The following is a 23,795-nucleotide window of genomic DNA, read 5'->3' as shown; positions in this document are numbered from 1 at the left end:
TTGTGTATGAATTAGGTTCATCATCATTTCTTTTAGAGAAATACACACTGAAGCATTTGTATTTTTTATATTTACTGTCTCTTTTCTTCCTCTTTAAACTAAATGAGGCGATAATGATTGCATGAAACTACAAGGGGAAACCCAAAAACTTCCTTACTGCCATCAACATGAGTGTAAGGAAACTTTCAGACCAATGGGGCAAGCGACACGAGATGTTCACACTGATATGACTAGTGACACAGACACGTCCAGACTGTAAAATAACATTCATTGCGCATGAGGGTCTAAACAACAAACGCCATGTTCATATGTCGTATTCACGTGGTACTTGTTACTTCGGTCAGAAAGCTCCTTAAAGGAAGGGTGCTCAGACTGAAGCGACGTGCCACAGGGGGATTTCCCAACTAAGTGACAAGTGACATGGTGTCTTCAGTCGTTTGCTGCTAATTGTGCGAACAACAAATCTATGTGACACGATAAACTGCACATTACAACAGATCTAGTCGACATGATAAGCCACAAGTCTCGCTTTGTCGCTTGCGTGTCACTCAAACTGGGCCATTTCCTCAATAGCTTGCAACGTGTTGCCATGGTTTGTTGTTCACACATGCGCGATGCAATGAGTGTCTTGCTTTAGGGAGATTGCACACCGAAGTGACACATGACGCTTATCACTTGAGGATTTCACCAACCGAAAGCTGGCCTGTGCTGACTGTCATGCTGCTACGATGTGAAATGTTGCTCTTGATTGGCTCGTTTCCAAGTGATGTATTGCATGTCGCTTCGGTATGAAAGTTGCCTTGGACAGAAGGACCCATGTCGCTTTGGTGTGAAATTCCCTTGTCGTTTGTCACTTTGTTCTAAAATCTCCTTGAGAAAACGGTGCAGTCAGAGCTTGTGTCCCTATGGTTCGAAAGGCTGCATTGATTACTGACTGTTCGCTTCCAAGCGACACTTGTGGTTTGTCGCCTCAGTATGAAATACCGTATTCTCGCGTCTATTAGCCGCACGCGTGTATAAGCCGCACCCCCTTTTTTGGCCTTAGATTTCAGGAAAATAAAATTTCTCGTGTATAAGCCGCACGATTGACTTTTTTTTTGCGTAGGTAGCCAATTTCAAGTAAGTATTTTAAAAGTATTTTAACCTTTATTTTAGCGCAATGATCTACATATTAATACCGTATCATTCAGTTTGAGTCCTCAAAGCCCTTATTCACTGTCGTTGCTGCTACTCGTTGAAATATTTTCTGCACAAGAGGTATTGTCATCTTCATCACTAACATCATCATCCCACAACATTTCATCCTGGGTACCATCTAGGGCATTGGATATGCCACACTTCAGAAAACCCTTCACAATTGTCTCCGACTTTACACTTTCCCATGCTGCCAGAATCCATTCACACACTTGCTTGACAGTCGGACGTTTGATCTTTCCTGTTGCTGTAAGCTCGTGGTTTCCTGCACTAATCCAGTCATTATACAGACGCCGGAACGCAGCTTTAAACGAGCGAATTACACAAACGTCTAGGGGCTGCAGTACAGCCGTTAGACCCCCAGGAATCACAGCTACATCAGTTTTCAACTGTTGCAATTTTGTCTGTATTCTGTCTGTTAGGTGACCACGAAAGCTGTCCCACACCAGCAAACTCTTTTGCTTCAGCAATGCACCAGACCTTCTATTCCACACTTTGTCTATCCAGTCCAATACCAGTTCTTCTTCCATCCATCCTTTCTGCTGGGCACGTATGATAATACCCGGCGGAAATGCCTCCTTTGGCACATTCTTACGCTTCAGCACAACATACGGTGGCAGTTTCCTTCCATCCGCAAGAACACCCAACATTACGGTGCATCGTTGTTTCTCTCCACCCGTGGTCTTGATCGATACGGTGTGCGAGCCTCTCGGTGCAACTGTGCTGGACATAGGCATGTCCCAGTAAATAGGTGTTTCGTCCGCGTTGCCGATCTGAGACAAGCTATAATCATTGGACTTTCGCATTCGAATCACGTATTTGTGAAATTTAACAATTTTCTGATCAAAGTCTGCAGGGAAATGTTGCGCAATTGTTGTCCTATGGCGAAGCGATAAACTTTTCCTACGCATAAAACGTGAACACCATCCCGCACTAGCTCGGAAAGCTTGACGACTGATGTCTAACTTTGAAGCTACTTCACGAGCTTGAAAACGTATCATGTCTACGGTTACAGCATAGCCAGCACTTCTTCTCTCATTTACAAAGGCCAAAACTTCTTCTTCTACCTGTGGAAATTTGGCTCCTTTTCCACGAAATGTCTTTCTCTTGCCACTTGTTGCAGCAAGTTGTTCCTTCTGATTTCTCCATCGACGAATGTTAGACTCGTCCACATCGTAATATCGCGCTGCAGATCTGTTGCCGTTTCCTTCAGCATATCGTATCGCTTGAAGTTTAAAATGAGCATCGTAGCTGATTCTTCTGCCAGACATCCTCCCTTTGATAGTACCAAGCTTGACCTCAGGCCCACAACCTTCTTTAACAACTTCACTTTACTGAATGGTTTCCAGATCAATACGACAGTAAGGATGATTCGTGTTCAAAGATAAGATATTATCATATTGTTGGAAAAAATATTTAAAGATAAGATATCATATTGTTGCAAAGCCTGCTACAGATGCATTGTTGTTGGATTTGCTGTTAATGAATCCGTTATGTGATAAAGATAACAAATCAACGTACGTATTTTAGTATCCTAGCAGTAGCTGCACTTTCTTTCATTCGCGTGTATAAGCCGCACATGCTTTTCTTATCATTCGCGTGTATAAGCCGCACCCCATTTTTTGGTCCACTTTTCGGGGGAAAAAAGTGCGGCTTATAGACGCGAGAATACGGTATCTCTCAGGATACTATTTATATGCTAATAACATAGAAAAATAAACTCTAGTACATAATCCAACACCTGATGTCCGGAATCACATTGCGATGTTTCTTCTTGTGTTATGCATGCTATTTATTTATTAATATTATTTTACTTTTCTTTCCAAATTAATGCCATTTTGTGACTGCAAATCACTCCACAAATATAACTGTTTCCATCAATTCACGTACAGTCTTTCAAGCCAAACAAATCTACACAATATATTCCAAAAACTAACTAAGCCGCGTTAGCTTCATAAGAAAATTATCAGCGATACTGATCGCACTGACATCTATGTTGTCATCTGTCTCGGGAACCAGTTTCTTGGGTCATTTTCCACACTATGTGTTCAAGGCACTGTAATTTTAACTACAAGCACAAGTAACCTCAAAAAGTTAGAAAAATTAAAACTTCCCCTCCCTACATTGAATAATTCAAGAACAGAGAAAGTAGAAACATCATGCAATCTTGGCATAATATTGGATGAGAATCTGCAATGGGAGTTCTCATGTCACACAAATAGTTAAAAACCTCTGTAGCCAAACTAAAATCACTTTTTCCACTTGAGTACACGTTAAGCAAAGAAGTAAAAAGTCACCTGGTCAACAACACACTTATAATGCCAAAAATTGATTATGCTTCCCCCATATTTATAAACATCAACAGTAGCCTAAATTACAAAAACTTCAAAACAGTTGCATAAGATTTACACTGAATGTCAAATGAAGAGAACATATTTTCCTGTACTTAAGGAACTTAATTGGTTAAACGTGAAAAATAGGAGTAAGTTTTTGGCATTCTCATTATTGTACAGGATTCTGAACAAAAGGAACCTAAATATTTTGCCCTTTACAGGAAAAATGGAAAACAAATTAACCTTCGTAATAACTAAATTCACAATTCTTGTACACAAGACAACACACTATGGAAATTCTTTCATAGTCACTACTAAAAGAATGGAATGAACTTCCCCCACCACTGACCTCAGGAGAGCTCCACCCTGCAACACACAAATTAAACTTAAAGGAACATCTACTGCCCAAACTGCTTTGGCTTTTCTGTAATAAACAGGAATGAAGTATTGGTTTTAGATTTAGTTTCAACTCTGTAATAATAGTATTCATAATTGTGGTTTCAGATTTTACTCTGTATCTTCAGTATATTAATTGTTTACATTATAAGTACATATGTTTTATTTTTCTACTGTATGTAGAAAACACACAATCAAATAACAGTCAATACAGTCAATGTTGTCATTTGACAAAATAGTTCCAATTCATTAGAGCTGCAACATAGAAGGCACATATACATCTCAAATATTTAATCGGTACAAGATCTATCATATTACCTATTACTACTTATAATTAAACTCAATCTTATTTATCAACCAAGCTTACAATACTAATTGTTCAGTCAACGGATTAATAGATGATAAGATTTTTGTTAGATGTTTCAACAATTTTATTAAGTAAATGTTTTGAGTGTTAAAAAAAAGAAACAAATAACAAGCGTTTACCAAAAATTCAACCATAAAATTTGAATAGAATAACTTTGTGAATGATTCATAAATTATTCAGTTCAGGAACACCAATATACACTTGAGCATTCACAATGGCAATTTTATGCACATATTTATTTAACAAGTTTGTGCCTCTTTCAATACACATTTATAATCATCAGGGACGTAGCTAAGCCCCGCGACAGGTTAAGTTTGCAGCAACTTTTCGCATATAATAGACCCAAACGTGCACACAGAATGTAGTTCTGCTGCAATACTGCTGATTTTCTCACTGTCTGTGATATGAACAGCTTGGCAGTTGAGGCAAGACTTGCATGGGAGACGCTGAGTGCCATTCTCACGTGGTTTAATACATAAAATCTGCCGCAAACTTAACCTGTCGCAGGGCTTAGGTTGATAAGTTTGGGGGGGGGGGGGGGCAAACGTAAGATTTTTTCTATCAAACTATTTATACACCATATAGGCCTATGCTATATACATACATTATATTTGATCAAGGGCCTCCTCGGTGTAACATGGTAGCATCGTCACCCTGTAATCAAGGGGTTCTGGGTTCGATACCCGGTGGATGCTCATAGTGGTTCGGATCCCACTTTACACTGTAGAACCGGTCCCGGTTAGCCTTACTGTGTATAAAGTGGACTTAAAACACCAACTCAATCAATCAATAAATTGGAAAGGAACATCATTTTCTTCTGTAGCCCCCAACAGTCTATGGATATACTCTCGCGAAATACAGAGCCATTATTCGGGAAACTAAATGCAGAATGAACTCATTAGCTTAATGGCTTATACACCAAGAACAATGTTATTAGTCTTTAGATTTGTAAATTTGCTGGAAAAAATTGAGAAGTAGATGTAACTCTTTTCCATGGTTTTAGATATAAAGTGCTGGAACCAGGTTTACAAGTATTGGCAACAGTGCAAATATGAAATGTGTGCGTAATGAGTTCAAGCTAGGCATCTCATGTATACAGTTCATACCAGAATCGAATCCGGTATCTCTTAGTTGTAACTAATTAGGTGGATAGTTAAATAATAAGTAAAAGAGAAGACGTGAACTGAGGCCGTGGGATCAAAATTAAACGTACCCAAACCCAACAATTACAAAAGTCGTTTTGTTTGAAGCTAATGACATGTTTTTACACAGTCGCCTCAGGCTCGTAAGAGAACCACAAATCGGGACAACCCAATTGATTAAACGAAAAAGAATACCTCCCATATTAATGCAAAGAGATGCTATTTTCTCAAAAAGGCACTTTAGAACCGAAGTTGAGGGTTCATTCCGTGTCCAAATATGTACAATTCTAATTACCCAAGTTTGATCAAGAGTATATTTTCTAGGACAAATAGGTAACACAATTTATGATTTGCGACACGTGGTCAAGTTTATTATAATAGTCCCACAACGAAGAATGACTATTATTTTTCCAACATGAAATACAACAATATAACAATTAGACGAACCAGCATCCATTCAATAGTTCAACCTTTCACGGAATTATAACAATAGATTAGATCAATCTCTTAAAGTTACTTCCAAGTGAAATGACATCAACATGTTCCATATTAAACCAATGCTAATTTGACAAATTAGATTATCAGCGATTTCTATAAAAATGTTTCTTCTTATAAACTATGAAGACCTAATCATGAATCTTTGGCCTTTAAACGACGTTACACAAATCTCAATTCTTTGGTGCTCTTACAAGGTATTTTTCTAAGGTACGTTGCGTATCAATTTCTTCCCAATACATCGGCGTGAAATTACGTAAGTGCATTTAAATTCCTTTTACCAACTCGTAGCAAACATGTTTCCTTGATAATTATAAAGCGTAACACTATGATAATGCTGTATACATGTACTTCGCCAAATTAGGCATACGTGGACAAGAAAGGGAGCAAAATGTCGCACCTCGTCACTCTGGGTCAATCGTGATGTTAGTCTTGACAGTTGCGAAGGGAAAAATGTAACCCTTTCGTTTGCACTCTTTGCAATATTTCTTGATAATTCACACGTGCAAATAATCCACCATGACTATGTACATTCCACGATGACACTTCGTTATTCACTACCAACTACCACAAAAAAGTACATACCTCAGTGACAAGTCATTTGACTGTGTGGTTCCTTGAACAATTGTAACGTCAAAAGTCAATCATCCTCTCCCTAAGCGTTGTTATGACCAAACATATCCCTGCTCAAAACGACGTCCATACGTTGCAGCAGTGAAGAAAAAGGCGAAGAGTTCAAACTTGCAATCGCTCCAACATCAGCATTCTAACCAGACTTCACACGATGTAACTTCCTGAACGACAGCTTGTGTCCTTCCCTCGAACATCGTCAATTACACTCGCCTCGTGCATAGCCAACTTCGAGAAAAAAAAAAAAAAAAAAAAAAAAAAGGAATCAAAATGGGCAACAGTCAAACACTTCATATAGTCCCAATGCCACGTTGATTCCCTGTCAACAGCAACAACTCTCTCGGGTATTCTTCACCATACAGTTTCGAAAGAACTTCTTTGCCGTGATCCGAGAGTGGGAGTTAAAGGTAGGCACTGTTCTCGAAGGTCGAACAAGAGGAGGAGGAAGTATATCTTGGCCAACGTGTCCTGTGTTCCTTCGAGTCGAGACTGTTTCCCAAAACTGCTGCTTCTGTCTATGCGTAATCGCGGAAACAAGTGATGAAGCTGAGGACCTCTGGTGGCGATTCAGATAACTAGAAACTTAACAAAAGACTGACGCAATGCGTACCAAGGTAATGAGGAAAACTGTGAGGTTTTTTTACGCGATAATATAACGTAATGCTTTTATTATTAATCTGCGTAGAAAAATGTCACATAGCTCAAGGGCGGGCCCGAGTCTTCTATGGCATCTGATTGTTCACTTGGGAAATGATGACGATAAGAAATTATATGCACACATCTAATTTCTTAAAATTAATCTTATTTGTGTGTGGAAAACTGAATATATGATGGCACTGGATAAAACAAATTTCCCACACGCTCAAATGATTACGCTTTCGTCGCAGGAGGGTTGAGTGCATGTGAGAAGAACCCCTATGTCATTCATTCCCGTGCTGAAAAAAGGACAAGCAGTAGAATTCTGTTTTTGGAATTTGAAACTCATGGGAATATCTTTTCTGAACCATAAAATAATTAACGCAAAAAGTTCTAGCCACCTGTAGCCAAATCTTCCTGTTTGTGTCGTCCTTTCAGCACCCTTGGAGCCAGTGCAGGGCCAGATGAAGAGAAAGTGCAGGTTTTGGGGGGATCCTGGATCTGGTGTGCAGCAGAGAGAAAAAGTGCATTTTCAATAAGTCTCAGACTTCCCTGACCGGGGCCGACCACAAAACCATTAACTGCATCCCCTCCCAATACATCTGTTTGTGTTCAACAAGCAAGAAACAGGGAAATAAGAAAGAAATGCCTAGCTTGGGTTCGTGCTACTGAAAATTGAAGAAGTGTTTCAAACTGCAAGCAAAATTCACTGAAAAATTATTTTGCAATATTTGTCATCAAAGTAAAATTTCCAGCAAATACAGAAAAGTTTCCCGGGGCCACGTGAACGTTTGCCGGGGCCAGTGCCCCTGCATGCCCCCCCCCCCCCCTAACGAGGTCCCTGATAATCATAGTAATTAAAAAAAAATAGAACACAATTATTCTACTACGAACTCTTGGACTGCAACGTGCTGCTCTAGCAAGGTGCCTACTACACGTACACAAGTACGTCAGCGGGATGTAAGTCTACTAGCTTGGCGACGACCAATCAGTAGTACCAAATGCACTGCAAAGTTTTGCCCATTATGCTAACCATTTCTCCAGTGGTGGCATGAGACACTATTTCACTCGATTCGGGAAAAAGTACCTTGTCTAAAGTTACAGAAAGTTTAATGACTATAGCTGGATACACTGTAAACATTGTAAGTTGAGCACACGCCCACGTAAGATATTACTCACTGGCCAATAAACTGCCACACAATGGGGGGGAGAATGGCTTCTGCAACTGCAGTAAACTAGGAACAGGAACACTGCTGCTGCTGCCCTCTGCCGTCGATACCGTAGATCCAACTCTCGTAGGAGTGTGCTGGAGGCTTTTTATGGGGAAACTGTTGGCTTCTGGGGAACAAGGGGCATCTATTAAGGCCACCCTCACGGTAACCGTAGTATTTTATCTGACCTGTAATTTTACCTTCTGGGCGGTTGCCTAGAAACCCAACGCCAGCCGCAGGTTGATAGGGGAGGAAACCTCTCGCAGCAAGCGGAGTTGGTTCTCTTGCCAGTGGCAGAGTTCAACCTCTCTCGCTGGAAGGCTGAGTGTAGCTTCTCTCGCCCATAGGCGGAGGGCAACTTCTCTAGGGTGCTTGGTCTCTCGCAAGAGCAGAGAGCACCTTCCTTCCTACCTTCCTTAGGATGCTGGCCTCTCGCAAGAGTGGAGTGGTCCTTCTTCCAGGTCAGTTTTGTAAAAGAGATCTTATCGTGAGCCGACCTGAAAGCCAACTGAAGAAAATCTGCTCTGCGGCTGGTTATATAGCCTTGGTTCTAGTAGCGCCTCTAGCACCGTTCACGCGAACTACATGGAACCATGCTAGAGCAGGCAAGGCCATATTATAATAAATAAATACATATTATAATATTAAACGTGTGCTAAACGTTAATATACAATTAAGATAAATAATACATATTCTTTGCGACCACGCAGGGCCTGATTAACATTACAACTCAGCATAATATTCTAACACAGATCACCTGACCTCATTATCACCATTTACAAAATGACAATTAACATGGAATAATACACTCAGAAACTAAGTAATTGTGATGACCTCGCAGGATCATTACAGGACTGTTATTTAATATTAACTTTACTTATAACACAGGTACTCATCTCTCAGCAAGGTGTTAAAATTACTTCAAATTTACTTTAAATTGTACAAAGGGAGGTTATGGATCATGTAAGGTACAGAATGCTCTTTTATTTCAAACGTTGATTTGATTATTTGTGGTAACAGCGACGCAACAGGTATGAATTCAGTTCATGGCAGAATAGTTCACTTGACCACATCATTAATTTACGTATTATAGCACAATACTTGGCAACTTAAGTTTCTTGTAAATTTCGTGAAATTGCACACGCACAATTAATGACTTTGTAGGATCGTTCAGATAATGCAGCACATACTTACACACTTAATTCCTCACAAGAATTATTAAGTTGTATGCTCAGGGATTTTAATATTCAAATTTGAAATACATTTAATTAATGAACAATGCCTCATCCTATTTATTGTTATCTCTCTTTCAGTCAATGAAAATGCAAATAGTTTGTTTTATCATGACTGCCACAGGGGAATAAGATTTGATCGGGAATTTACAGCACAATTGGTCAGCATTAAATCACTTATAAGTGACACAGATACACATACCTGTGTGTTTCGTAGTTTTGGGCTCTCTTGAAGTTCTAGTAGATCGTCAATTGGAAAGACGGAATTTTGATGTATCTTCCACGTACCATGGTCCTACCGGTACATGCATACATGGCAATCAGGTTTGTGCATACACGATGCCAACTATTTTCATCCTACCTATTCTTCCATCCAGCGGTGATGTAATGTCAAAAGCTTCAAATCCAGTAATCGACGTCAAAAGCAAGCAAAATGCTAATTTCCTGGTCAAAAGCTTAAACTTCGACGAACATGCACAATGCAGTTGTAAGCAGGTACTAATCCTTATTTGTCCCATGTAGCACAAAGCCATTTTACAGCAACTATAACTATCGACGAGGAATACCCTATACTATGCACTTTGAACCTGACGAAGCACGGTGTGTCTCAACGTGACATGGCACTTGTGGCGAGAATCAGACTAGCACGCTTGAGTGTTACCTTTCTTTGTTTGCCAGGGCAATGCTGCAAATCAGCAGAGCCATCTGGAGGTTGTAATGTGTATTTAACAAGGGTTTGTTGGAAGAACGGCCTGCAAGGCTGAAACACGCCCTCTCAATAAAGACAATTCTATTCTATTCATACACACACACATACAGGGAGGTTATTGCAGCATGCCACCGCTTCAGCATCGGCCGCTTGCCGGCCCAGTCATGCAACAGGTGCCGGCAAATTGCGTAACAGATAGCCCGTAACAGAAACCGCTTGTTTTGTAATGTTTCCACTTTTCACAATTACAGTTACAATTACAATTGAAATAAGCACGTACCTTGTCGCACGGATGCAGGAAAAGGTGTCCTCCCAAATACAAATATTTCCGGCACCTTATTTCTGACATCTAATCTTAGATTAGACATCGCTACTTTATCCTCAGTTGACAGAAAGGGAAGACAGCATCCCGGCGCATAAAGCAAACCGAAAGCGTAAAATGATATTTAAAAGTAATAATAATGATGATCACTAACCTCCTGTGTTATAAGAGATGTTGAAAATGACTTCCTTCAACAGCAATACAACACGTTTCTTAGGTTCAAGAGATCCTGTCTATCGTAATCCCTGACCACTTTTCTGCAAGAATTCGTTTTCACGTAATTATCGTACATAAAAACTCTATGTTCAAGACTATATTTGTTTAACGACATAAGTAATGAATGAATAACAATTAACACACAATAAAGCACTAGCACACCAACTCAATAACACAGTATAAACAAAACGCGTACTGATAAACGCGAATAGAAGTGAACATGAATGAGCGTAGACTCACTGTCTGGTAGCCGACAGTGTTGCTAACCATTTTTCGGCAATGTCCCTACAGACGTAGTCAAAATGTCCCTACAACTGACCAAATGTCCCTACGCCAAGTAAAGTGACTAAAAAAAAAACACCTCATGAGCATGCAAACAGAAGATAAAATATACACATTTACTTACCAAATCTTTCTGCTCGGTGCTTCCACAATTAATGAAGGAGCGAATTTACAATACAGGACCTCTCCCCGATTTTTTGTAATATTTCGCATACTCACTAATTGAGGCCTCCTAATCACGAATTTGAAGTTAAAATTTGGGGGGTCACGTGTAGAAATTGCAAAATAAGTGACATTGAGTGGTCCGCGATCGGCACGATTGCTTATTATTTACCGGAAGATTTTGTGTTTCCAATACTTAAAAAACGAAATATACATTCCTGATATTACTACGACCCCAAATTTTAACTATGTTTGCCTATCCTAACCTAACCTAACCTAACCGTACCTGAATGGTTCGTGGGGCTATCCGTCAATGGTTTGTTGGGCTACCCGTGCATGTTTTTTTCGAGCCCAAATTTTAACTATGTTTGCCTAACCTAACTTAACCTAAACTTACCGAGAATGGTCAGTGGGGCTATTCCTGAATGGTTTTGCGGTAATTGTGATTACGAACCGATAAAAAATATTATTTTCGTAGCACTTTAACGGCAAACGTTCATCATCGAAGGCCATTTTCGTATCCTGCAATTTTATGATTGATGTACTGTTGCCAAATTTACCTGTAATCAAATCAGTTCTTCTACATCGTGATTGTCGCTGTCACATGTAAGCACGTTCTTTGGGCAATATACTGAAATCCATAAGTTTATTAATTAGCCCACAGCCATCCTCCTGCACACTCCACCTAACAATCTGTACAACATTAACAACTTTTTTACTGTTCTCTTCCGCCATTCTTACACGATCCATGCTCTCCAAGTATGAAATCAACAGTGTGGCAACGCTGTAGACAGCGTAACTAATTTTAATTTGTTCATATCAACAAATATGGCTACCATACTTGTATACGGAGAATCATTGCGAGAATTGAAAAGCTTATTTTACAACTTCTACACGTTAATGAACATTTTTTCCCCCTCACCCCAACATGTTAACTTGAGATAAATAATCACGAATAATTATTTCGTGAGTATAAGACGTAGCATAGAAATTACAGAAGGGTCCGGTATTGTAAATTCTTGCCTTAATGAATAATAGGGGTGTGCTGGACAGAATTTTTTGGGTCGGGACGGGATCGGGACGGTAATTTTTTTAAATCCCGACATTCGGGACTGAAAAATTTGCAATTTCCCGACCAAGTCGGAAAATTTTCTGGACGGGAAATGTTCGAAATTTCCCGAAGCACTGGAAATCTCGAATTTTACAAGTCATTTTCACTTTAAGTGATTGTTTTTGCATTTCTAGAATAAAAACTTACAACTTTCGATAAGTTCCAGAAACTTACAAGGCAGAAAACGTCGAGAATTAACGACTTTTTAAAGTAAAGAATCCAGCACACCCCTAATGAATAACGTTGAGTCGTTTACTGTTGATTATGTTATTTGAAGTCATACATGCTGCTGCTGTGAAGAGATAGATGTTGGTTGGTGATGCTGTATTTCCTGCATTCTTTAACAATTTTGGTCCCATTTTATTTCCCTTTTTTGTTTTTGTATCACTTAACATTGAAAATATTCTTTCCGTTTCCGCGTTAGAATGCGGCAATGTTAGCACTATTTTCGCGAGAGTGGAAATGTTTTCAAAAAGGAACTTGCCTTGAAAGTTTTTGGTAACCGATAACATGTTCCAAAATTCTGATGGAGATCTGTTAGTTAGTTCTTTTTTCTCCTCCTCGCTAAAGTATCCAGATAAACTAATTCATAAAATGTAATTTACCAAGATTGAAAAAAGTACCTACGTTTTCCCTCATTTGGCAAAATCTGTCCCTACGTTCCTACTCGGGCGAAATTTAGTGAAAAGTCCCTATGCGTAGGGACATGTCCCTACGGTTGGCATCACTGCCGACACGTGCAGTATGAAGCGCCATCTCGCGGCTGACAACTCACCCAACCCCCGATAAGCTGCAGGCGCTGTCGCGACAACTGAGAATAAAGTAGCGATGACTAATCTAAGATTAGACGTCAGAAATAAGGTGCCAGAAATATTTGTATTTGGGAGGACACCTTTTCCTGCATCCGTGCGACAAGGTACGTGCTTATTTCAATTGTAATTGTAACTGTAATTGTGAAAAGTGGAAACATTACAAAACAAGCGGTTTCTGTTACGGGCTATCTGTTACGCAATTTGCCGGCACCTGTTGCATGACTGGGCCGGCAAGCGGCCGATGCTGAAGCGGTGGCATGCTGCAATAACCTCCCTGTACATACATACACACCAGTAAGAAATTAGAGACTATTTTTATTGATTTAATTTCTAAAACCCATTACAGGTGCACATCTACCATTCTGTTTCCTCGATTAGAAACTGCTCCTTGGAATGTTAAAAATTTAAAACTGTGAATAGCCACGGTCCACAAGTGCTGCAATACTCAAATGTTTCCTCGTAGAGCGCGAGGTCGGGTGCTTCCCCTCTCTTTCTCCTCTATTTCCCCTGCATTCTCCCCCCCCTCCTCCTCCATTCCAGTACACGTCAAGTCCAGCGTAAATTCCTCTTCCATTTGAGCTTGGCGTGCAACTTCCGAGGTTACATTAAATCCTATTTTTACGTATTCCTTCCCATCCCACTTCTTGAACATCTTCCCTCACATCTTATCGATATTTCCATCATCCCTGTTTCATTTATTCTCTCTTCTCTTACATATATACGACCCTTCATATACATTCCATCTTACAGGTTTTTCCTCTTCCCTAAGCACTTTCCATTTGGCGATTACATGGCCTTCGTCAAGGATATGTTCGGAGAGCCCCAACTTGGGAACTCCCTCCCTTATATCCCTGTCGTGCTCTCCCCACCGAACATTCATGCTTCTTCCTGCATGTAAAGTGCATTGGTGTATGCATGGATGCTTGTCTTACATATGTATACATAAAGTTGCTAAAATTTGTCCTCTTTTCTCTCTCGCCTTCTGAATACTCCTAGTGGATTCTGTTGGCAAGCTCCTTTTCTGATGGAAGCATAAACTAACTCAAGTAACAACATAAAATGCACAGTGAGCAATCTGAGGAGGAGAGGAGGAGCTTGCTGAAAGAATAAAAATTAAAAAGCTTTTTTTAAAAAATTGCATTACATACCTGTAAGCAGTTAACATTGTTTTCCATTATCTTTCAGATATGAGAGTAATGAAAACATGACCATTACCTGTTCAACAAAAGTGTGTTCATTTGGAAAACAAGTGGTGGAGAAGGTTGAAACGGAGTATGCAAGGTTCGAAAATGGACGTTTCGTTTATCGGATTCATCGGTCACCAATGTGCGAATACATGATTAACTTCATCCACAAATTAAAGCATCTTCCGGAAAAGTACATGATGAACAGTGTGCTTGAAAACTTCACAATACTTCAGGTAGGTGTAACTTTTTAATAATACAGTTTACGTGATTTAGGTTTTGGTTTTGACATAATTCAATTTTCTGTTATTTTGATGGTAACGGAACAACAAACTACAGCAAAACATGAAAAATATAATGGAGGTAACCAGGAGATATGGAACACTATGTAGATGATAGGTGTATATAAGAATGTTAAGAAGAAGAAGACAACTTGCATGTTGTCAGGATTGGAAATATGTCTGTAATGTGAATGACTGGCGAAAGCATGGATTGTGTAAAATATTCTTTGCTGTTAATAAAACCATGTGCATAAATAACAGGCCATTGTCCATTTGACTATACATGAACATCTTTCAACATTCTTCATTTATGGTGTAGTCGGTAGGCTGGATAAAATGAGCATGGATCATTATACAAGTTTTGAAGTGTGGATTACACTAATATCAGCATGTCAAAGGATGTTTTGAAGTTATGGTTCAGTGGGCAGAACTGTCAGATTTTGACAAAATTTATTTCAATTTACAATATGGTTAGCCAGCCAGAACAATGGTACAACATTGCAAGAAGTTTCGACCGAAAATCATTTTGAAGGCAGGATTTGTCATGAAGTTTATCACAGTTTATAAGCCTCGGTATTTGTCTTGGAAATTAGGAAGGTTATTACTCTCAATGAGTTTTTTAATGTTTCAGAATTGTGTACATGGATTCTGTGTAGAGATTTTGCTTAATGAACCAACTTAATACTATGTTAACAACATTTACTCTATTTGCTCAATTTGTACATGTACTAGGTAATTTACTGTTAAATGTGTAATGGCAAAACATTAGGTTGAATATCTTTTGTGATTTCGTACTTTTTGTTGTGTTCTGTGATTAAATTGGATCAAATAACGCATCAAGGAAATGAATAACTGATTCAGCAAACTACCATTACGGCATCATTAAGTCGAATATTGTTTACTTGCAAAATGTGACAATTATACATGTACTGAAATCGGAGTGATGTATTCACCACTTCAACATGGTTTGCATATTAATCATCACTGTGAACCTGTTTACATATTATTCATCTGCTCAATACAATTTGCGTAAATTTACTTTGGTAACACCATTTCAAGTCTACTAACAGTAAGGCGTCATTCCATATCAAGTGATACAACACTGGTTGCTTGCCCATTTTTTAAAAAATATATATATTTTGTGTGATGCGAGCCTCATATGCTGACAGTTCAGAACCACTGTTATTTTATTTTTATTATCACTGATTTCAAGTTGGCAGACATTGTTTTACCAAGACACGCATCATTTTCACCATTTGTAAGCATCAGCGGTAAATTTTTATCTCAACTCTGGTAAGTCCTAGGACAACGAGACAAAATCTGTGATGTTAAGCACATTATACTCTACAATTATATTTATGTATAATATTATAAATATTATTCCTTCATAGCAAATTTTAAGGTCAGAATTGTGTATCCTAATTGCTCAAAATGTCATTTTCGGATATTTTGTTTTCGGAGGAGGGCAGTTTGTTTAACACTTTAATATTTTTTGCAATTATCTGTGTACTAGTGTATGTCAAAATTCTTTGAAGCTTGAGACTTTAATAATTTTTTTCTACAGGGTCATAAACATGTACTTTTTGATAAAAAATTCCAAGTTCAGGGTTAAATATCTCTGGTGGCCAGTTGTTTAAAAATCTGAAATGTGTACACAATACAGTACTCTATGATAAGTAACTTCTGTAAGAATTTTGAGTTTGAGATTCAATTGGTTTAAGAGATACGGTCATGCAAAACTCATGAAAAATTCAGTAATTCGCATTAAATAAGGTATGCCTAATTTCATTTCTTATTAACATATTTTGTGTTAACTGTAATTTGGAATGTAAATTAACAACATTATAATCCTGAAATGGATCTGCAATAAAGTATATATATATACACACAAGAGGGTGTGCTGAAAAATAATGCCTCCTATAATTTGTTACAGTGTAAACTCATTCTGGATTTTGAGCAACCATGCATTGCAAAAAAAAAATGAAGTGTTACACACTGCCTTCCCCCGAAAAAAATATCCGAAAATGACATTTTGAGCGATTAGGATACACAATTCTGACCTTAAAATTTACTAGGAAGGAATAATATTTATAATATTATACACAAATATAAGTGTAGCCTATAATGTGCTTAACATCACAGATTTTGTCTCATTGTCCTAGGACTTACCAGAGTTGAGATAAAAAAGTTATCGCTGATGCTTATGAATGGAGAAATTGACATGTGCCATGATAAAAAAAATGTTTGCCATCGTGAAATCAGTGATAATAAAAATAAAATATCAGTGGTTCTGAACTGCCAACATATGAGGCTCACATCACACAAAATATATACTTTCTTAAAAATCGTCAAGCACCCAATATTTCTTTTTCTGTACCACTTGATATGGATTGACCCTTAGGTATTTTTTTTAACATCTAGTAACAGGCAAAAGGATTACAGATACCAGATGAAAAACCATATGAAGGATACACATCACACGAAGAGAATCAAAATTGAGTTTTGAGTGTAGTACAATGCAAGAAGCATATAGGAATTCACCATGGTTATTATTACAAGTGATTACCGATGGACACATTTTCATTTTGAAATACGTGCACTTTGTACATTTGTTTTACACACCTGTATTTTAGATGTTAAAGGTTCTTACACAATGCAGTGACAAAGAGAATGTTATACACTCGTTTTTTGTACTCCATGGAGGATCTTCTTCAGATGAAGATTCACAATTTGTCTGTAATGTGAATGAATGGCAAAAGCACGGATTGTGTAAAATATTGTTTGTGGTTAATAAAACCATATGCATATATAACCAGCCATTTTACACTTCACTATACATTGACATTTTTCAACGTTAATCAGTAGACAATAGAGTTCATGGTACTTTGTTTTAACAATAAAAAGAGGGCCAAAGATGGCATACAACAGCAGTAGGTTCAGATCAAGTGTTGATAGATACATGTACAAAATACATGGTGGTTCTTTTGCTGATGTCAGTTGGGGAAAGTAACAAATTACAGGAGTGTGTTAGTTGTATGGTTTAGTAGAAAGGGTTGTGGTGTAAGTATGAGAAAAGGCACTGGAAGGAGATGGAGGCTATAGTTATTGATCAAGAGAGAGTATATGCCGATCTCCATGGCAGAGTGGTTAGCTACAACTCCAGATGTCCCAGGTTTGAACCATAGGCGCGCAGACCCTCTGATCGGGGGGGGGGGGGGGGGGGGGGCAAAAGCCGTAAAAGTTCAGTCCGAAAAGAAAAACCTCATTTTTTCTCACTGTTTTAGTTTTATTGCATTATTGGGTATATGTGTGTATATATTATTTAAATACATTACATAATTCATCCTCCCCATAACAAGCAAACAGGAAAAATGATATAAATTGTGTCTGAAATGTGCACGCTTCTTTTGCTCCAAACGAAAGTGTTATAGCAGCTACTGTCTAAAGTACTTAGTTGTTCTTACTTCTCTCTCTCTCGTAATTTACAATGCATTACAGAAAACAAATTGCGCGATCCAAATTTTTGCAAATTGAAAACAGTATTGATTTAATAGGGCGCAAAAAAAAATCGGGATGCCATGGAATTCTTTTTTAGAATTTATCTCATTCAGATTGTTCGGCACCCAGGGACAACTCCCGCTGCCCCCTAGCTACGGCTCTAAACTTGGCAAGTCTATAAGAAAAGGAAAAATTGCGACCGAAGCGAGTAAGAAAATTTTACGAAATGTATTTTTATTTGTATAATATTTGAAGTCGAGAGGACAATTGCCCCTCTGCAGGTGCTTCTGGCCATCTGGAAGGTATAATGCAAGAAAGACGTGAAAACTAATTCCATCTTGAGTACCTTTTGTCCTGCTAGTCTTGCTTTCTTTTACTTCAATGTTTGCCCCCCCCAGAATTGATTTCCATCCAAGGTTGGGGGGGGGGGGCAATATCCCCCTGTGGTTGCACCACTGCACGTCCTTTCCCCATAATTGCTTTGAAGTTTCATCGGCTTGAAAATACTTCATTTTCTTTAAGAGTATATCTAATATCGTGTAATAACAGCAATACAGGGGCATTGAACGTCTGGAAGGGGGGGGGGGGGCAAAGATGGCCACACCTCCCCCTTCGAAAACTAATATCAACCTAAAAGTATATATTTCACACATATAATTTGATTTCAGTCATACATTAATTATTATGTAATGGGGATGCAGGAATGAAAATACAAGTGGTGTATTTGGGGGGGGGGGGCAACACTATTATAGGGGTAATATGCCCCATGGAAAAATACCTTGCTTGTCCCTTCGTGAAAAAATCTGTGAACGTCTTGTATTAGGGGGGGGGGAGCTGTGCACGCCTATGGTTTGAACCGCCAAAAGTAGCAGAAGAACAAAGTAAAATAAACCAAATCAAGCAATTAATCCGTAGAGTATATATTCATTGATGACTGATATGTAGACCCATTGTATTTCTAATAAATGTGTGTGTGCATAGAAGTATTAGATGGATACAATAGCTACTATGAAGCATGATTAAGTGTTGTGTTATGGCTATTGTTATGGACAGTACAGGTAAAATCTGCACTTTGAGTTGCAGAACAGTGAGGTTTAGGTTTAGGCCTGTAGATGTTCTGTGAAGATAAAAGTCTTAGAAAGAAATTAGGGGAGGATTTACATACAACACTAGAATTTTTGTGTTTTTCAACTCCAGCCAGGTGATATTGCTACCTTTCATTGTGTGCAGCATAATTTTGACAGAGGACTACGAGTCTCAACATGTACTTACATAACAGAATCCAAATTTTTGGACCAACTGAAAAGGAATTGCAATTTATTAAAAATGGTTAAAGATAATTTGAAAACTTCCAGTTGCTGCATACCCTTCCATGTGTACAACAGCAGACACAAAATGCTGATGTGGAGAGTGAAGATCAAATGTCTGCTTCTCCATCATTTCACAAGCTTGTCTCTTCAAACATGTCTTGATATTATTCAGATATGAGTTGGGATTTGTTTATAATTCCTCCAGTACACAAGGAACCATTTTAAACTGGAAAGAAACAATAATAAAACATTAGATCAAACTACTAACAATCAAAATGATGACAATATGGCACAAAACTCAGATCTGTAATTTCACTCAGTTCTTCGAAAGTTTTTGAAAATGTCAATTAGCTCATGAACGAATTAAACTTATTGGTAATCTGTGAAACGGATGAAATGATGGAAAGCTGAGGAGTTGCATGCTCCAATTTTTTGTCTAGGTACTTGGAGGATATGTTGTTCATGGAGTGGGATCTTATCTTCCACTTAACCATCTTGTATACAATTTCATATCTGTAGTATATCTTTGCAATTCTGAAGTATGAATGTGTTGTCGACACTTGACTTATATACCAGCTTTTTCTACTTCTATGTGCATGTATGTTTGCATATATATTAAAGTTTCTTTTCTTCCTGCAGGTGGTCACCAACCGTGATACCCAAGAGACTCTTCTTTGCACTGCATATGTCTTTGAAGTGTCAACCTCAGAACATGGAGCACAACACCACATCTACAGGCTAGTGAAAGACTAACATCCAGTGATGTGGTATTGACACATTTTCCAACAGTGCCTAGTGACTTCTCTAAACACAAAACGTGGAGCAAACAAAAATTATATAAAGAACTGTATTATTTTTAATTTCTTTGGCAGCTTCTGGAAAGCTGCTGGTGATATGCAACTCCAAGACGTGGGTGTCCCCGGTGGAGACGAGAACTGGTCATTGCAAAAGGAAGATGAAAGCAAATTTTTGATCTCTCTTTTAGTCAAGTATATTTTCAGGGTGAGATGATGTAGTATTTGCAGTTTGGCAGCTGAGAACCTCTACTTAAAAAACAAAAGAGAAATATTGAATACCGAAATGTGTTTATTACGTGAATGCAGCATCACCTTACATAGAGAAATATGTGTATATTAAGATGTGTATGTATGGCCTTGTACACATATACACACACATATATGATAAAGCATACATACAAATCTATCTCTATTATATATAAATATATATAATATGTGTATATACATATATATACATGCATTTCTTATCTTCTGTGAAGATAACACAAAAAAAGTACTCTCTCTTAAAACACTCATGTGTGAATGAAAATTTTCAATGCTGTTTTAAGCCAGCAGTGCTAAGTACAGATCACTGTAAAAAATAATTTTTATGGAAGAGATAGGGTGAGAAAAATGTTTTTTGGTAGTTAATGTAAATAATGGCATCAGTTTGTTACTTTTATTAATTGTGCCAAGTTCTATAAGATGATTTTTTAAACAAAATATTATTTTAGTAAGTCTTATGTTAGAAAAGAAAGAGTTGGCCATATCTAAACTGCCATATCAGTTATGTAGTTCCTTGTACTTAAATTTTCAGACCTTTATTTGGATGAAAACGGAAGTAATGCAAAATGCACATTTGGCAGTAGACCGTTTGCTTTCGATTTTTTAGTACACAAATACACACACACACACACACTGCAGTCTTGCACTTGACCAAGTGCCTTTCTGTACTCTTCATATTGACTGAGTCATATCTAAATGTGCTTTACTTGCATATGTATTTTAGGAGATAAACAAAAACTGGTCAAGTTAGTGTCTATACAGTCTATTGAGGTCACAGAGCTTTCTTGCATAACCATCAAGCTCTACATTCTAAAAATAACTCAGAAAGGAAAAGTAACACAATTGTACAATAATAACAATAATAGATTTTACTATTTTGTGTGATGTGGAGAGGGTGTACATCCTGGACAGTTAATTTGCCAGAGAGCTTGGGTGCCAACTTTCTACACAGAAATAATACAATATGTGCTTGACAAATAAATAAAAGAATTCATTTGTTCTCTGTTGTTTGGTATGTATTGTATACCACGTGTTAATGTACAACAGTGAGCTGGCACTTTTTTTTTAATGTGAGATGATAGTTGGAGCTTTTACCTTAAAAATATTAACATTTCATAAAAAGGAATAACTGCTATTTTTATTGATGGAATTTACCAGTCTTTTTATATAGAACAATTCCTTTTTGTGTGTATTATTTCTATCGTATTTTCAAAAACAGTAATTCAACAAGGAAAAAGAAGAAAATCCCTTCAATTTTATTGTGTTTTAGAAATGTGAATATATATATATATCTTACCATTCTTACACATTGTATCATGTGATATAGCATTTCTCATACCCACCTTCTTTTTTAAAAAAAGGAAAAAAATGTTTGTTATATATATGTGTGACTGTCTGACTTTTTATTTCTGATTTTTTTGAGTGTTATTTTTTGTAATAGTTTGAGACTCTGAGAGCCCTGTACTATCCTCGACTGTTTAGTTGTAGTGAGTTGAGTGTTTGACACTATTTTGTACAAAACAAAGAAAACTATCTCCCCCCCCCCTCTTTTCAAACTGTTACCTTTCATATAAAGACAAAATGTGAGATAATAATATTATTAATTGTCACTTTGCCTTACTTAGAGTATAAAAGTGCTTATTATTGAAGTGTAGTGAGTTTCATCTTTTCGCCAGGTTGTGTTATGTGATACATAAACTTATTTCAACTTCATAGCTGCTTTTTTTGGTTTGGGGTTTTTTGTTTCATCTCCTATAGCTTATAGTGTGTCATTGTGCTACAGGAAGGTATCTGCCACTGTGTCCTGTAATACTGTATGTGGCAGCCAAAAAAAAAGAAAGAACATAAAATGATTTTGTACAGTTACATTAAAAGTTAGATGAAAAACAAAATGTGTTTTTATTTTTACTACTTTTGAACAGTTTTTATTTTTTATTTTTTTAGCTTCTTTCAGTATTTTTTACTACGAAAAGATGTTTTTGCAAAATCAATACTGGAAATAAAAACAAATCACTTGATGAAGTGTTAAACAGAATCCAACAATTATTTTTCTTCTATAATATAAGTTAGAAACATTATTTTACATCAACAAATGTGTTATACCGTCTGTCAAAAAAGTACCGGGAATTTGTAATTTAAAAGGCCCGTGCAAATGATTTTTTTTAAATCTTTTTTTCCGTAAGTTGGTAGCACTGTACTTAATTACTATGCCAAACATGAGCACGATCTGTCAACCAGTTTGTTTACAGCAGCTGGTTGAATCAGTCCACTTCAGTAGTGCATCACTATTTTTACAACGAACGAAATTATTGAACAAAGAGTTTGCCTTAAATTTTGTGTTGTGAACTGAATTCCGTGTGCTGACTTGCTAAAAATGTTAGAAAAGACTTATGGTGAATTAGTTTTATCAAAAACACGGGCTTACAAGTGGTACAAAGCGTTCAAGGAGGGCCGAGAGATTGTCGAAAACATGCCTCGTTCTGGACGACCTTCAACCTCTTCAACCGATGAAAACATTGAAAAAGTGAAGGAAATTGTGCTCGATAATCGCCATTCCAGCTTAAGAGAGATAGCTACTGACCTTAACATCTCTCACGAGTCTGTTCGTTCGATTTTGGTGGATATTCTGGGCATGAGATGCGTCGCCGCATGGCTTGTTCCAAAGGAGCTGAATTTTCTTCAAAAACAGTACTGTGAGCAGGTCTCTTTAGACATGCTGGATCGTGCCAATTCTGATCCCACATTCATGGAACATGGAACGCATCATAACTGGTGATGAGACATGGGTCTACGAGTTTGACATGCATACATGTCAACAGTCATCAGAATGGAGGACAAAAGACGAGCCGAAACCGAAAAAACCACGTCAAAGTCGCTCAAAAGTCAAGGTGATGCTCATTGTTTTCTTCGATATTCGTGGTTTGGTGCATCATAAATTCGTTCCAGAGGGACAGACTGTCAATTAAGAATACTATTTGGCCATATTGAAGCGTTTGCGTGAGAAAATCCGTCGGTAACAGCCAGATTTGTGGAAGATCAATTCGTGGATTTTACAAGACAATAATGCGCCATCACATAGAGCGACAGTTGTGACCGAATTTAAGGCCAAAAACACAATAAATACCATCGAACAACCACTGTATTCATCAGATCTGGCCCCGTGTGACTTCTTTATGTTTCCAAAACTAAAATTGCTGCTCCGGGGAGTAGT

At 37.8% G+C, this 23,795-nt stretch overlaps 1 protein-coding gene across 10 annotated transcripts in view; it reads left to right on the top strand.

The window, feature by feature from the left end:
* The window catches only part of sd (TEA domain transcription factor 1 homolog scalloped), a 209,988-nt gene extending 187,519 nt beyond the window's left edge, over window positions 1-22,469 (top strand). For all 10 annotated transcript variants that reach the window (XM_083144523.1, XM_083144531.1, XM_083144583.1 and 7 more), the window contains 2 exons: window positions 14,436-14,670; window positions 20,163-22,469. In XM_083144523.1, the coding sequence (XP_083000649.1) occupies window positions 14,436-14,670; window positions 20,163-20,276 (349 nt within the window). In that variant the 3' untranslated portion in view covers window positions 20,277-22,469. The remainder of the gene's footprint in view (window positions 1-14,435; window positions 14,671-20,162) is intronic.
* Window positions 22,470-23,795: the final 1,326 nt, after the last annotated feature.

This window comes from Lepisma saccharinum, chromosome 1 (assembly GCF_977018435.1).
Source record: "Lepisma saccharinum chromosome 1, izLepSacc3.1, whole genome shotgun sequence".
In the NCBI taxonomy this organism is placed as follows: Eukaryota; Metazoa; Arthropoda; class Insecta; order Zygentoma; family Lepismatidae; genus Lepisma; species Lepisma saccharinum.
Note: the sequence above shows the minus strand (reverse complement) of the source record. Positions and strands in the feature narration are given on the sequence as shown.